General features: G+C 34.2%; 1 protein-coding gene across 13 annotated transcripts in view; it reads left to right on the top strand.

The window, feature by feature from the left end:
• The window catches only part of PTPRK (protein tyrosine phosphatase receptor type K), a 559,129-nt gene that overhangs the window by 327,702 nt on the left and 214,726 nt on the right, over window positions 1-16,701 (top strand). For all 13 annotated transcript variants that reach the window (XM_009451976.4, XM_063813453.1, XM_054686295.1 and 10 more), the window contains exon 7: window positions 8,947-9,240. In XM_009451976.4, the coding sequence (XP_009450251.2) occupies window positions 8,947-9,240 (294 nt within the window). The remainder of the gene's footprint in view (window positions 1-8,946; window positions 9,241-16,701) is intronic.

Genomic DNA, 16,701 nt, shown 5'->3' with positions numbered 1-16,701 from the left:
TTAAATACTGTAATTCTACAGATCTTGCACTTCAAAAACTGAATACATATCACATGGGGACTTGAGAGACAAAATCATTGTTGAATATGAAGAGCAGCATATTTAGCATCAGAATTTTCTCCTACCCTGAATTAAATTTTTGTTCAAGGGACACACACACACACACACACACACACACACACACGTATTAGTACAATTATATACAATTTCTTATTGATCTTGTGTATTCGAATTAGTTTTAAAATATATAAATCGGAGTGTTTTCTTCACATGGAAAATACTTAAAACATTTTAATTGATGTGATTTGTAGAAGAGGCAAAAAAAATTAATGCTAGAATTGTAGCTGTGCCTTTTTTTTTTTTTTTTTTAACAAGCTGGATAAATCATTTGATTCCACTTGGTCACTAAGCAGTTGCTTAGAATGTGTTATTTTGTTCCAGTCAATTAACTCTTTTAATTAAAGAGTAACAATTTGTAGGTGCTATGTATCAGTGTCAGGGCATTTGGCTTGCTACGTCGTTCAGAGTGTGAGATGTTACATCTTACTTTTTAAGGGCTTAATGTTAACACCTGAAAATTAAATAAGTAAATAAATAAAGTTTGGGTATTGTGTTCTCCAAGTGTCGATTCTTACATTGAAGTGTACATTTTAAAATGTGGAATAGGTAGAATTTACGTAGTTTTTTCCTTCCTTCCTTCCCTCCTTCCCTCCTTCCCTCCTTCCCCCTCTCCCTTTCTCCCTTCTTCTCTTCCTCCCTTCCTCCCTTCCTCCCTTCCTCCCTTCCTCCCTTCCTCCCTCTCCTCCCCTCCCCGCTTCCTCCATGCCCTCCCCTCCCCTCCCCTACCCTTCCCTTCCCTTTTTCTGATATAGGGTCTCATTCTGTTGCCCACACTGGAGTGCAGTAGCGTGATCCTGGTTCACTACAGCTTCAACTTTCCCAGGCTCAGGTGATCTTCCCATCTCAGCCTCCCGAGTAGCTGGGACCACAGCTGCCACCACACCTGGCTAATTTCTGTATTTTTTGTGGAGATGGGGTTTCACCATGTTGCGCAGGCTGGTCTCAAACTCCTGGGCTCAAGCGATTTGCCCTCCTCAGCCTCCTAAAATGCTAGGATTACAGGCATGAGCCACTGCTCCCAGCTGATAAGTTTTTCTTACGGTGGCATGGGTAACTTTTTCTTTGGGGCATTGTTAAGGCAGTCATTCATTCTATAATAATAGTATTGAACTTTGTCAGGTGCTAAAAGAAACACTGGGAATGTAATGATGAGAATGTTTTGTGGGCACATAACAAATTGTATTGAAAAACAAGGATAAAAGAAAAAGCTAAGTCACTCATGGTCCTGGAGTTCCCTGGTCACTGCTATTAACTTTTTGGTATATTTTCTTCTGCTTTTGGTGGTTGCTGATTTTGTTTTTTCAGGGATATGCTTTTTACTTTTGAAAGTGAAAACTAATAATCTTTATAACTTGTGTTCTGTTGAGAAGTTACACCATGATTTACCTCCCATTTTCCCATCACTGATTATTTTGATCAAGTTTTTACTTTACTTTTAAGCAAAGACTGAAAGTATCTCCTTATGATAAATTTCCCAAAGTGTTATTACTTTACACATATCTATTTCTTGATACATAAATTATTTTCCAAAAATATTGTTATCAGTTCACTTGCCTGTGAGCAATTCGTGTAGTCACATGCCCATTTCCCTGTGTTTCCCTGGCCACAATCAAGCCAGTGTGAATAAATGATCACTGCCACAGCCACAGAGCTTGCACTCTCCTCCTCAAAATTCTGCTCCATTGCCCTTTTGAAAAATGGAAATATAAGTGATATAGTTTTAGGTAGGGATAAGTGGTAAATTTATTATTTTCAGCATTGTTAAAATTATTTTCTACATTGTTGAGCTGTTCTAGAGGAACCTATTATTGTTTTGGACTAGAGATTTTTTTTTTCACTTCAGATTTATTAAGTTATGATTAACAAATAAAATTGAATATATTTAAGTTGTACAATGTGGTCTTTTGGTATATGTATACAATTTGAAATAATTATCAAGCTAATTACCATATATTTATCATCTCACCATTTATTTGTGGTGAGAATATTTAATATCTACTCTCATAGAAATGTTGAAATATATAATAAATTATTATTAATTATACTTACCTATATTATAGTTATAGTAGACCTCCAAAACTTATTCATCTGAACAAATTCTGTACACTTTGAACATCTCTCCATTTCCCTACAAACTCCCCGCCCTGCCCCTGCCCTGCCCCGGTGCCCCTGGTAACCACCATTCTACTCTCTGCTTCTATGAGTTCAAGCTTTTTAGATTTCACATATAAGTGAGATCATGCAGTATTTGTCTTTCTATGCCTGGCTTTTGAATAATTGCCCCCAGTAGGGAGCCACTGGGAGAGAATGAAGAAACTCTGTTTAGCTGAATATAATTAACAGTAATAAAAATCTAGTATAAACAAACATATATAATATCCCATTAAATAGATACTTTATTATTTGTAATTCTTTTTTCCCCTTTTATCTAAAGTTTTCTACCTACTTACCACTGTGAAATCATGTGTGCTTATTTCATGGTTCTCAGAAGTTACTCGTGTGTGAAATATTGTAAGCATAGGCATTGGGGCACAGTACACACTCTTTCTTTAGTTCATCATAGCTATATGCAGACACCTATCGAATTTTCATAGAGATGGTAGTAGATAGTGGTAGCTCCTTCTGATTGATACCTACATAGGTACTGGCATAGGGGCCTCAGGTCCCAACATCCAAACTTTGTGGTGTCTTAGCATTAACTTTATTTGACCAGTACAAGCTTATGAGCCACCTGAGTAATATGATTTGAAAAAAGGTCTCCAGGCCAGGCCTGGTGGCTCACAACTGTAATCCCAGCACTTTGGGAGGCTGAGGTGGGCAGATCACCTGCGGTCTGGAGTTTCAGACCAGCCTAGCCAACATGGTAAAACCCCATCTCTACTAAAAATACAAGAATTAGCTGGGCGTGGTGGCAAGTATCTGTAATCCCAGCTACTTGGGAGGCAGAGGCAGGAGAATTGCTTGACCCTGGGAGGCCAAGGTTGTGGTGAGCCAAGATCACACCACTGCACTCCAGCCTGGATAACAGAGCGAGACTCTGTCAAAAAAAAAAAAAAAAAAAGGTATCTATCACTTGAATTGATGGATTTAAGAATAGATTTTAACATAATAAAAACAAATTTAACTCAATTCTATCAGTGTACAAAGTAAATAAAACTTAATAGTAATTTAGATCAAAAAATTTATTGAATTTGCTGACTGCATTGTGAGCTAAAATATGAGCTAAATTTATGATGAGTTGTTTGGCTTCCTAAGGAACTTGTGAGAACTGAAAATTTGAAGTATCAGAAAAATAACAGTGTGAAATCATGAAAGAATTCTCATAAATATATCTGGGTTGCAGTTTTTAAACTGGCAGTGTAGGAGAAACCTTATTAAATCTAAAATTTTCAAATGTACACTTCTTATTTTAACATCTAAGGAAAGGTTAAATTGTGTTGTTATACATATGATATTAAATGTCCAAATAAACTGCTTCTAAATATGAATAACCTGCTTTCTGTTTGTTATGGGAGCAAAGGTCATCTTTCTATTCATCAGTAATATTAAGTTTCTTGAAATGCTCAAGAATTTATTAAATTATGTTACCAACTTGTTGACATAATTTAAAATCATTTAAAATTATTGTAGGGGTAGCTGATAAATGCCTGAATTAGATGGTCCAATGATGTCTTTCTTCTTCCTCTTAGCCTCCCTCATGTCCATTTACTTGCACTTCTAGTAGGTGATGGGGAAGAAAATTAAACAATGAGAAGCACTGTGAATTTGTTGTCTAACAGGAACCAGAACTGGATAAAAATTTTAGTGAGGGAAATTATAAAGAAACAGAGTAAAACTGACTTCAAAGTGATTCTTTCATTTAAGTAAAGAAATGGTAACAAATAAAAAAAAATTCCATCTGCAGGGCAAACATTCTAGTGTTGAATGTGTTAATAGAGCAGTGGACTCCTGTAAAACATGATTTTCATCATCTCTGTTTTTCCCTTTTACAAAAAATAGTAAAAAGAAAAATATGGGCCAGGTGTGGTGGCTCACACCTGTAATCCCAGCACTTTGGGAGGCCGAGGTGGGAGGATCACAAGGTCAGGAGTTTGAGACCAGCCTGGCCAATATAGCGAAACCCCGTCTCTACTAAAAAGTACAAAAATTAGCCGGGTGTGGTGTCATGCACCTGTAGTCCCGGCTATTTGGGAGGCTGAGGCAGGAGAGTAGCTTGAACCCGGGAGGCAGAGGTTGCAGTGAGCCGAGACTGCTCCATTGCACTCCAGCCTACCCAGGCTGGAGTGATGATACAGATGAGACTCCGTATCAAAAAAAAAAAAAAGAGTAAAATATGATATAAATTATTAACTTTTAAATAATCTGCTACTCTGGACCCAGCTCAGAAACTTCTGTAGGTGAAGTGTTTTCTGCTCACAAGCTTCCTACCAACTGGAGAAAAAGTGGAGTTGAAATATCTGGCAGGAGGAAGGATGAGATCATAGTCCATGTCTGTGGTAGGCTGAAAAATGCCCCCCAAATAGATTCTAATCCTTGGAACCTGTAATGTTCCTTATATGGAAAAATGATGTTTGCAGGTGTGATTAAGTTAAGGATGTTGAAATGGTGAGAAGATGCTGGATTATACATATGGGCCCTAACTGCAATCACAAGCATCCATATCCATATGGAAGGCAGAGGGAGATTTGACTACAGACAGGAGAGGAGAAGGCAAAGTGAACAAATGAAAGGAATTTGGAGGGACAGGAATACCAGCGCCACCAGAAGTTAGAAGACTCAATCAACTGATTTTCTCCTAGAGCCTTTATAGGAAGTACGGCCTTCTGACAGCTTGATTTTGACCGAGTGGTACTGATTTCAGATTTCTGGCTTCCAGGACTTGGAGAGAATCTCTGTTGTTTTAAGCCACCAAATCTGTAGTAATTTGTTGCAGCAGCCATAGGAGAATAATGTAATATCATTGCCTCCTTCTGTAGTGGTAGGACTAATCCTACGATACTTTATGTCAAGGCCCCGTTGACAAATAAAACCCTTAGGAAGGAGGTAGGATTGAGAGGTATTTAATTTATCTAATTGGGAAATTAAATGTAGAAGTATTTTTTGCCTTGACATTTACTTTGTTGCTGACTTTTCCTGGATTTATGGCTTCTATTTCTTATTCTGCATTTTATTAGTTAACTGAATTTTGCTAAGTGACACATGTGTTTGTAAAATAACATTATAATAGGAATAACTGAATGGGAGTATTTTTTCATAATGATTTGCTTGATTTCAAGACACTTTTAAAAATTATTTGAAATAAAAACAAAACAATTTGAATATATAATTCAGGTTTTATAATAGGTTCAGTTCTAGAATAATGAATGTAAGTCATTAATTGAAAGTTAATTGGTAACATTGGCAAAGTTTATCTTATATTTTGGGGATTGCATGCTTCAGTTGATACCTCCTGTACAACTGGGATTTATTCGCACCTCACTTCTGGGTCTGGTTGTGTATTGTTATGAAGAATATTAATATTGCTGCAGAACGATTACTTGTTCATTTGTGAACTGATTAAAATTGATGCATAATTTATTGAAATGAATAGAGATTTTATAAATAAGCCCCATTGTTCTCAAGGGCCTGAAAACAAAATACATATGCTAATATAAAGCTACTTTTTACCTCCAACATAAAAATTTAATATGTAGTGGTATATTAGCCTCATTAATGCTAGATTTTACATCTTAAAATCATGCTGTTAGTCAATACATATGCTTTTAAGCCTCTCTTAACATTGCCACATTTCCAAATTTGAGCAATTGCTTTGATGCTGGACTGCCCCCATTTTTGGCCTGACCATGGAAAGTGAGATGTAAAACTGGCCAGAGTGAACTACTACCCTTCTGACCAAGTCTTGACTGATTACATCAAACTTATTTCTTCATATACAAACAACACTAGTGTTGAATATTAATTTTCAGTGTTAAAATGTATATGCTATATGGCAAAACAGAACAAAGCAACCTAGCATCACACAGGGCTTGTTGGTGTATTTAGGAGTTGAGTCTTCAAAAATTCTTCAAATAATGCCTAGTGCACGAATGAATAAATTATAATGTGAAAAAGTTAAATAACATATTTAAGATTACACAGCTATTAATGTGTAAGCATTTTTTTCATATTAGGTTTCCAGACTACAAATTTTTGTTTTCTTTTATATGTCACTTCCTTAAAGATAGAAATGTTGGAATTAATGTTGTGCTTTACTGTTTCACTTATTTCTCTTCTTTCTTTCACTTGTTTCTTATGTTGCGGTATGGCTATTTTTTCTTTCCTTCCTCTCTTATCTTCTGCTCTCCTCTTAGGTTTTCTCCTTATTTTCCATAGCAAGAGTGTGCAGAGTTTTGATTGGTGAGATTTACCATTTGATATACTCACATAAGTTCAGGTTTCAGAATATCTATAAATTTATGATTAACCAAGGTTTGTTATATATAATTCACTTGGCATATTGTGCCTGTTTATTCTATCCCTACACTGGGGTAGCACCCCAGCGAGCTGTGAATTTAGCATTCTTTCCAACTTAACTTAAATTAGTTAGTATATGAGCCATCTGGAATGAAAACAAACATTGCACATATGAGGCAACTCAGTTTATTCACAAAATACAGACTGCTTCTTAAAATATGTGCAGCATTTAGGTAATCTCGGAAGACATTACATTTTTTCTATTATGTTCATTTCTCGATTCAGTTTCATTTTAGTTTAGGGTTTGAGAATATATCAACTTTCTCCCTCTCTACAAAAACTTTTTAAAACTCTGAGTACAAAAGTTGTTAGAGCAGTTGGTAAAATTTCATGGTATGAAATGTCTAGCTCCATTTTCGTAGTTGATAAGTGAAAATTCTAAACTGTGTTTATTTTATTCAAACTTTTTTCTTTTGTGAATAACTTCTCCGTTGAATTCAGTCGTGAAATTGGAAAGAGTTCACTTACTATGCAATTTTGACTACATATTGTTGAAACAATTTGCAAACTATCAGGAATGGATGTTGTAGTTAAAGTTTGTAAATCATGTGTTAACCACTTTTCTATAGAAATTATAAATGTTTGCACTTCATATAGCATATGTTATCATCTTTGATCTTAGTTTTGTTTTTGTTTTAAACATGAGCCCAGTGAATCCCAAGGTCATGTGGTTCTACAAATAATTAGTTTAAAAGTTACTGCCATAATGAGCCATGAATACTTGTGAGGAGTTACTTATGTCCTTCAAGTGATTTTGGACGAAAGATATTGATATTACATTCATTATTTATCAGAGTCTTCTTTTTGTTTCCTATATAAATTTCAGTTTAAAATAATGAATTCATTGATTTCTTTTTACTATGTCTCCCCTACAATGTTATATGGATACCCAATGTGTAGGACAGCCTAACAATTAATAGCTACTCAATTAATATTTATCATATGAATTTTGAAAGAATCTTCTTGAAAATTACTTTAGCCTGTGTAGCTGTACAGACCAGATAATCTTATTCCTAATTTTAAGGTTGTTTGTAATTCAGAGGCTTTTAAGCTAGAAACTGTACTTTTATACAATCAGGGTTAAAAAGAAAATCCTGGTCTACACCTGAACATTCTTGTTTCATTTAAACCTGCATAAGAAGGTAAAACCTGTCTACAGGCCTTATTTGCATTGTATTTTTTTCATGCAATGCATTGCCATTGAAACAAAAAATCCAACTAGAAAGATATTGATTATGTGCTCATGACTTCCCTCTATTTGTACCTTCTTCAGTCCACCCCATACCTGTAGTGGGTTGGGGTGAGGGAGCATTTTGTGGTTGTGTTTAATAGTTTATGTGATTTGCTCCAACTCTTAAAAAAAGTTTTAAATTAATTTTTGAGCAATTACTACTTTATTAACACTTTCTTTAGGTCTTTTGACTTTCCTGAGAAAAGTGAGAAGTGTTCCAGGAATTCAAAGAACTTTATGAGTTATTATCCCTTGTGGAAAGACCATATGAACAGAGCTATAGCTGTTGAGTCCTTCATAAAGTTCGGTGTCTCATTTCAGTCACATTGTTCTAACGAAAGAAAAAAAAAGTGCCTTAATATATCATTCAACTTTTCTGTAAGTACAAACGTTGAAATAATGTTTTCCAAAGTTTCTTTCAAGCAGAATATCTTAAGGTATCCAAAATTAAATTATAGTGTGCCTTTGACATTTGAGTTTAATAGTTGGTGAATTGCCTTATCTTATGCTGCTCCCAAAGACCAGTGATGTTTAGTGATTTGTGATTGTGCGTAGGTGTAAATTTAAATTTGTCACACTGTGAGGCAGATTTGTAGAAACAAGTTAGCACCTGGCATCACTTTCTGAGTTCGGTTATGTTATTCTTTCTTCCTTTACTCATCTGTAGAAACTGTGAAGAAGTAACAAGGAAAGCAAAAAGAAAAATACCTCTTGGGCATAGTTTGTGAATGAAATAAATTGTCAAAGATCAACTCTACTCTCTTAGTAGCTAATTAGAGCTATCCATATCTAAATATTTTCTTTTTATTTCCTTTGTATACTGTGACTTTACAAGTTGATCTCCTGAAAAAAATGTGTTTTCAATACAGGAAAAATTATGTTAAAATAGTCATATGCACTTGCAAAATTACATGTTCTTTAAAAGTACAGTTGTCAGATCATGCGTCTTCTAGTTTTCTTTAAAGTATTTATCATGCATTTCTAATAAATGATCCATTAAGCATTTAGGCCTTATTAGACACTAATATATCTTTGTATTATTTTAAATCTTACTAATTGAAGTGCACACTCATCTCTCCTAGAACCGCCAAGACCCATTGCTCCTCCTCAGCTTCTTGGTGTTGGGCCTACATATTTGCTGATCCAACTAAATGCCAACTCGATCATTGGCGATGGTCCTATCATCCTGAAAGAAGTAGAGTACCGAATGACATCAGGATCCTGGACAGAAACCCATGCAGTCAATGCTCCAACTTACAAATTATGGCATTTAGATCCAGATACCGAATATGAGATCCGAGTTCTACTTACAAGACCTGGTGAAGGTGGAACGGGGCTCCCAGGACCTCCACTAATCACCAGAACAAAATGTGCAGGTAAGACTGAGTAGCAGGCCTTTTCTACCTTGTGAAGGAATCTAGCATAAGACACATTAATACATGCAGTGTTGAAGGTTCTCATTATTTGATATATGATATAGTCACACTATTAAGAGTTCCAATGAATTACATAAATCATCACCTTGATTATGTCATAATTTGACTGATTTGAGGACATGGGAGTGCTTCTATATTCTCAAGCCATTATTATTATGAATCTAGAGTCCTTTTTTGGCATGGTAGTTTTGGTGAGCCTGCTACATATTCAGTCCAAAAATCTCTGATAGCTGTAATTGAAAGTATTATTGAGAGAAAAGATCATTTTAGTTCAAGCAAATACCGAATACTTTTTTACTACGTGGAAATTCTCTCCCTCAGTAATTTTGTTACAGTCAGTGTAAAGGCCATATCTTATAATATGGATAAGAAAAGTTACTCTGGACAATGCCTCATTGAGATAACTATTTTCTTCAGAATGTCCTGTTGTTGAGGATTACCTCAGGAGCTTGACACCCAGCTGCAGAACACAGAGAGATTTTCCTTACACCTTAAGCCTTTCTGTTGCCTTCCTCATGACTAAAACTGAGTAGTGAAAATAATAGTGTATGGAGAAAACACAAAAAAATGAAAATTAAAAAATTATATAACCACACATCCTGTTATAACATCTTTACCATGTTATAATGGGAGGAATTGTTAGCTATTAATTAAAAGCCAATAAAAAGTTTAAATATCTAATTTACTTGACTACATTTTTAGTGTAGTGTTTATTTTGTCTTTTGTTTCTTGAGCATCTGTTTATCATTGACAGTATTGTTGGGCTACCCACCAGGAGTACTGAGCTACAATCCAAGCAAAACCCATTCAGTTACCTGATGTATCGTAGAACATATTTTTTAGTCCAGCATCATATTTATATATCAAAAACTCCTGCTGAAAGATGTTTACTAATAGGAAATTTAACTTCTCAACTATTAGCCTGAGACTTAGATGATAGAGAGTCCAATAATTTGCTGATTGCTGTATATATTTATCTGGTTGTTGAAAAGGAGCTTAAGCTAGAAGATGTTGGGTAAATTTCCATGGCTCAGCCTAAATCTCACAATTTGCTTTTCAAGTATTCTGTATGTCTATGTCCTTTCAATCGAGGTCATGTGACAAATTGTTTCTGTGATAGAAGATAAACTTTCTGAGGGAGAGGCAAGTTGACCCCGTAATCTCAACTAGTCAGAGAAATCATTTAAAGAGGAAGCAATTTGGAAACTAAAAATTAGTTCACTCTCTATTCCAAAATTAATATCCCATGCTAATGTGAAAAATTGAACTATGGAGTCCATTTTACTAAGAATATTGCATACATGTTTTCTAATAAAATTACACTTTTCTACATATACATACATTTATAATGTACATATAAATTTTAACAATTTTGACAATTTGGTATTCCAGTGATTTCCCTCTTGATTTCCTGTGCCCAAACTACTTTCTTTTAAATATCTCACCTGCTTTATTTTTTTATTTTCGTCAAAATAGGTCTTTAAAAAATTAGCATTACCACACAGTGTATTGTTAATATAATGTAATTTTTGTTTAACTTAGGAATTATTTGAAATTGGTTCCAGATGTGAAAGCCATGGAGATTGCATGTAAATAATACTGTGTTTTAAAGCCAGTTATACTGTGTTAAGTGGATAAAAACATGTTACTGAATATTGATTTATCCCCATACTTATGTTCTGTGTGGACTTTGGACTGTTTAAGTAAAAATATTACTATAAAGTGCTTTGAAGTGTTTTATTCTGAGAATAGCCCTATCTATGTGAGAGGGGATGAGGATAGTTAACTTACACTCATAGCTGCTTTTTTGTCTTGCTCTATTGTCCAGGCTAGAGTGCAGTGGTGCGATCTTGGCTCACTGCAACCTCTGCCTCCTGCGTTCAAGCAATTCTCCTGTCTCAACTTCCCGAGTAGCTGGGATTACAGGCATGCGCTACCATGCCCAGCTAATTTTTGTATTTTTGTAGAGATGGGTTTCACCATGTTGGCCAGGCTGGTCTTGAACTCCTGACCTCAAGTGATCTGCCTGCCTCGGCCTACCAAAGTGCTTGAATTACAGCTGTGAGCTACCGTGCCTGGCCCATAGCTGTTTTCTAACTTATAAATGTCTTGATATTTTGGAATTATACTGTCTTTTTATCTGATTCTTTTTCTGAGAAACATTTAATTTGTGTATTCTTTGTGGCATAAAATGCTTTCAGGCTCAATCACTTGTAGTTTTACTCCCAACAGTATTAAGTTTATTTGTTTTTAAAACTATGTTTCACATGTAATGAATCTTTATCACATGTTTATTATAGCTAATTAATGTCCTCATAAGGTATGTCTGCAAGATTTTTGGGGAGGGAAGTACTTATAGACTAGATTTTCAGGTAGACTGCAAATTTGAGAGAAACCATGGTTACTATTTCATCAGGAATGTCTACTAATCTTGCTCTGTTATTAGAAAATAAAGAGAAGCTTATGGAAGTATATATTGTATTAATTTTTAAACAGTCTATAAAAAGAAATGGAACATAATTGATATATAGTATAATTAAATACAGAGTGTTAGTTAGAATTATGATGTATGTTCATCCACTTCCCTTCTTTAAGATCCATTTACCTTTCCCCAAATTTCAGGTCCCCCAGACTTGAAATTACCAATACCACTACTGGCCTCAGCCCAGAAGTTCATATCAACAAAATAGAACACAGTTTATGTTAACTATGATATTAACTGAATTTTAGTACAGATTGCAAAAACTTATAAATGCTTCATAATCTTGGGAAATACCTTTGAGACTCCAAAAATAACCTTTGGAGGAAGTTACCATCTAATTTTGTTAAATTCTGCATGCCTAAATACTGGTTCTATAAGAGGAACTGAATACTAGATTTATAAACCATTCTTTTTTAATTAGGACTGGGACTATTCCATGTTACAGTTGTAGAATTTGCCATTAATATAATCTGATTGAATAAATGTTGATGATTTTAAAGTAGCTATTTTAATAGTCCCTGCATGTTAGACTATGTGGCTGTAAAAGTAAGTACCAATCAAAAAGTAAATTACTTACAATTTACTGTTTTTAAAATTCCATTTTAAGGTATTTGAGGCATTGACCTTTTATTTCTGATAATAGTAAATGTTTATTTGATGGAAATCTGTCAATAAATAATTTTCCAGCAAGTCAATACAAAGGTTTTCCTTATTTATAGTAAAAAATAAATTTTACATTTTCAAATGAAAATGTAGGTTTTTTTGTGGCCAAGTATGGATTAATGCTACTGTAGAATCAACATATGAAGCGAATGTATCATGATATTTTATTTTCACACCAATCCTGTGAGATATATTATTTTCTCACTTTGTAGTTGGTGAATTTAAGACTCAGGAAACAAAAACAAAACAGTAACTTGTCCAATATCAGACAGATGGGCCTCGACTTCTTTTCTCAGACTTTTAACGGCCTTAATACTTATTCCTCTTATTCCTATCATAGGTGATTTTTCTCCCTCTTATAATAGTATAGCATGAGTAAATAAAAGCACAACAAGTAAAGCCTGGAAGAGAGGTACATTTTAAAAAATAGAGTCTGCATGGCTAACTTATTCTCTGAGAAAATATAGGTTAATATTTGCAACTTCACATTTATTGAAAGCCCAATTGATTAGTGCTTAACTCTCCAATATATGCTGTGTTTTAAATACTTTAAACAGTTAAAGTGTAAAAGTACTTTATCCTTTTCTGAAAATATTCTGTCTGGTTGCCAGAGCTTTTTGTTTGTTTGTTTTCCTTCCGAAGTGCATTATAATCATTTGGTAACTGCAATTAGTTGCTTCAGGGTCTCTGACTTAGTAGAGGTGGTAATTACAGCCTCCAGTGGCTGAAGCCACTGAGGCCTACCTCATGCTTCTCTAGAAACCTGAGGGGTATGATTATTTCACTGTTACTTTATACTCTGACCCATGCTATTGTTCACATAATGTTTCTTCAGGCACTTCATAAATTTTTAATTTGTCTTAAAAGGGAAGTAATTCAGAAACTCCAGTGAACAATCAGAGAAAGTATGCTTGCTTTTTTTTTTTTTTCTGTGTGTCTATTTCCTCTGGGTATACCATCTGGTATAGAAGCTAGGCAAATACAGTTTCTCTTTCTCTTATTAAATGGAAATAAAATATGCCATCATCAGAAATTGTCTGTGTTGCATGCTTTGGCAATTGCATGTTAAAATTGCCTTTTAAATTGCCTTCTGCTTCTGGGTAACCCATTGTGGAACTGCTTTATGATTAACTGACATTTTAGCAGCATCTCTCTCATAGGGAAGGTCAATAGTTCAGAGTGTCCAGAACATAATACATTTATGCAGTTGGGAAAACTACTCTCTACTCTTATATTGAAGTTCAATGCTCTTGGCAATTTTCAGTGAAACGGTTAGATCTATTAGCAGTGAAAAGGAGAGTGTCTTATTTTAAAAGTAAGTATTTACTAAAAATGCATTTTTTTCTTGTCCCAAATCCAAAATGGAAGGAAAAACAAAACAAAATAATACTCAGGCATATACCAGAAACCACAAAGTGAGAAGTTAAATTTTAGCCTTTAGTCTATAGCATCATCAGCAAAATGGTACCATATATTGATTTTTGCTATGGTTTAAGATAGTTATCAATCACAAAGACTAGTAACCGTTAACACTCAGCCTAGAGGTTGAAACAAAATAAACAACTCTTCTAAGAATTGGTTCGGTTTCACAATGTAAGGATGACTTACTATTTGATTTAAATTGTTGGCTTATATCAATGCTTGCTTTAAATTTTTTTGAAATGTATGAGCTTCTTATATATGATCTTTATATGGCTTTGTATTGTTTTTGAGCAAGAAATTTAAAAGGCAATGCTATTATTATTATTGAAATAAAAAACAAACTAAAGGTAAAAAGCCACAAGAAAAGTAATGGAAGCAGTTCTTCAATTTTCTTGGGAATGTAAGAATAAAATTTCATTTTAGATTTCCTTTTTGTGAGTAATAACCTAATTTTTGGTTTTTAGATTCTGTAGAGAATACTTCTGTTTGAAAAATATTTATTCAGAAAAAAACTTCTGTTGGCTTCTTTCTTTGTTAACAGTACCGTGTTAATTAATAGGTCTTCAAAGTTATACAACCAATGCCTCACACTTAAGCTCCTAGAAGTCACTAGGGACCAGACCTATAAACAGAATAAATGCAAAGTGAAATGAATAAAATGAGAGCAAACTGCATGTTTTTACCTCCTCGTAAACATTGATGATATTTTTGGGTTTCTGAAAATAGATGGGTTCAGGTGGATCACTGGCTAACTCTGGGCTTGTGGTAGAACTGAGGCTGGCAGGTGAGCTGCAGCTAAGTCTAACATGATCTACCTCTAATGGATAATGTATAGGTAATCAACACCTATACATTCTGCTAATTTTCAGGTAGACTGCAAATTTGAGAGAAACCATGGTTACTATTTCATCAGGAATGTCTACTAATCTTGCTCTGTTATTAGAAAAGAAAGAGAATATATTATGGATAATAACATAATCTAACATGATTACCTAGTTGTTTGTATGATACAGACTGATATTACTAGATTTGTTTGTAAAAGGATCATCCCATCTCTGGAAGCTAAGGAAGGACTAGAAGCAGAGAGATCATGAAAACATGCATATAGATAGATAGATGTCTTCTCTACAGCATCTTTCTCATTTCAAATCGGAAACAGGAAATCCATAAATTCCTGGAAAATATTATCATTCATAATAATCAGGAAGGTTACTTTTATAAGGGGATTTTAAAGATATAAGTGAATAACTTTATTGTTTGAATTACTTTTCTTATTCAAATATGTGAATTGTCCAATATTAATACACATGAAAAAATGGTATAATACATTATATTAGAGGGGAAAATCATGAGAGATTGGAGATAAATTCAAGTGCTACTGTGTATTTGATGAGATGTTTAATTATTTCACAAATTTTAGTGAGGGCCCAAGTTGTACACATCGCCACACGCAGGACTGCAGAAGATAAAACATTGAAAAGGCAACATTCCTGCTCTTAAGGAATTGACAGGCTAGTGTTATAACCATAATAAAAATATAATAAATGATACAATACAAATATAACATACTTCAGTAATCCAAAGAAGAGAGGGATAATATCTGACCAAAAATAATTTTTCCCAAACACTATTAATTTTTCTAAACAGAGTTGGTTTAATGCTTCCGTTGAACAAAGCCATGGCCTTATCCATAATTCCTTACTTGTGAAATAATGCATAAAACAATGTCTAGCCAGTAGTCACCATAAGGATGGTTTGCCTTCCCTCTTTCCTTTCTACTCGGATATAGGAAATCTATATGGACAGATGGAGGTATTAAAATGAAAGATATAGTTCATATTCTAATATATATCATCAAAGTTGTTTGTGTTTTTTTAAACCTCTGGGGTTCATGGGAATATAGAAATGTTATTCTAAATTTCTATGGAAATGGAGAGACAGAGACAGACTGACTTATAAGGTAATCAACACCTATACATTCTGCTAATGGTCTATTATGTTAGGAGTTCCCAGCATAAGAGTCATGAAAGTTGAACAAATATGAAATAGCCTTGCCCAGTACCTTTTGGGTTTCACCTCAGGAGCAGGTTGTACAGTTAGTCATACATCCCAATTCAAGGCACATTTCCTTATAGGTGGTATCATCAGTAGCAGTGTAATTAACTTTACTAATAGAGTTGGGTTGTTTTCAGCTTAAAATTTTGTCATCTGACTGACTAGTTGGTGAAAGACATTTGGTAACCAGTGTTAATGACACTGTATTTATTTATTCATAGTACTTTACCACATGCTGAGTCTGTTAACTGTATCATTAAGTACTCTTTTTATTGGCTTCATTTGTTTTTATTGAATTTTGCATAACTACAATAAATCTTCAGGTAGAAATGATTTGAATAACAGCATCAGTCTCATGAAATGTTCTTTCCCCTCAAGTCCTAGGTTTTTTATTTGATATCAGGAAGTAGAAATGGCTTTAAAAGTAAAATGGTATATTTATAATGTCTTAAATGATGATAACACCAGGAGTATATGATGAAGAAAATGACCTAGATAGAATTTTAAAGATATAGATCCAGGCATCAAACTCTAAGGGATGTGTTAGTCACAAAGACAGGTTCAAGAGATCTAGCCTGTGAGTTTGAGACTTTTCTTTGATGGTGCTATTGGGGTCACTATGAGGTATAGACTTGCTCTTGATTTTCTTTCTCTTTACCTAGAGAATTTACTTCTGTCTTCAATTCTCACACCCTATTCATATCTTTTGTTGAATTGTGATTTCCTTTCTTTGTTTTGAAATATGAAAGAAATCTCTAAATCAGGTTCTGACAGAAATA

This window comes from Pan troglodytes, chromosome 5 (assembly GCF_028858775.2).
Source record: "Pan troglodytes isolate AG18354 chromosome 5, NHGRI_mPanTro3-v2.0_pri, whole genome shotgun sequence".
Lineage (NCBI taxonomy): Eukaryota > Metazoa > Chordata > Mammalia > Primates > Hominidae > Pan > Pan troglodytes.
The sequence above is the reverse complement of the archived record's forward strand: the minus strand, read 5'-3'. Positions and strand labels throughout refer to the sequence as shown.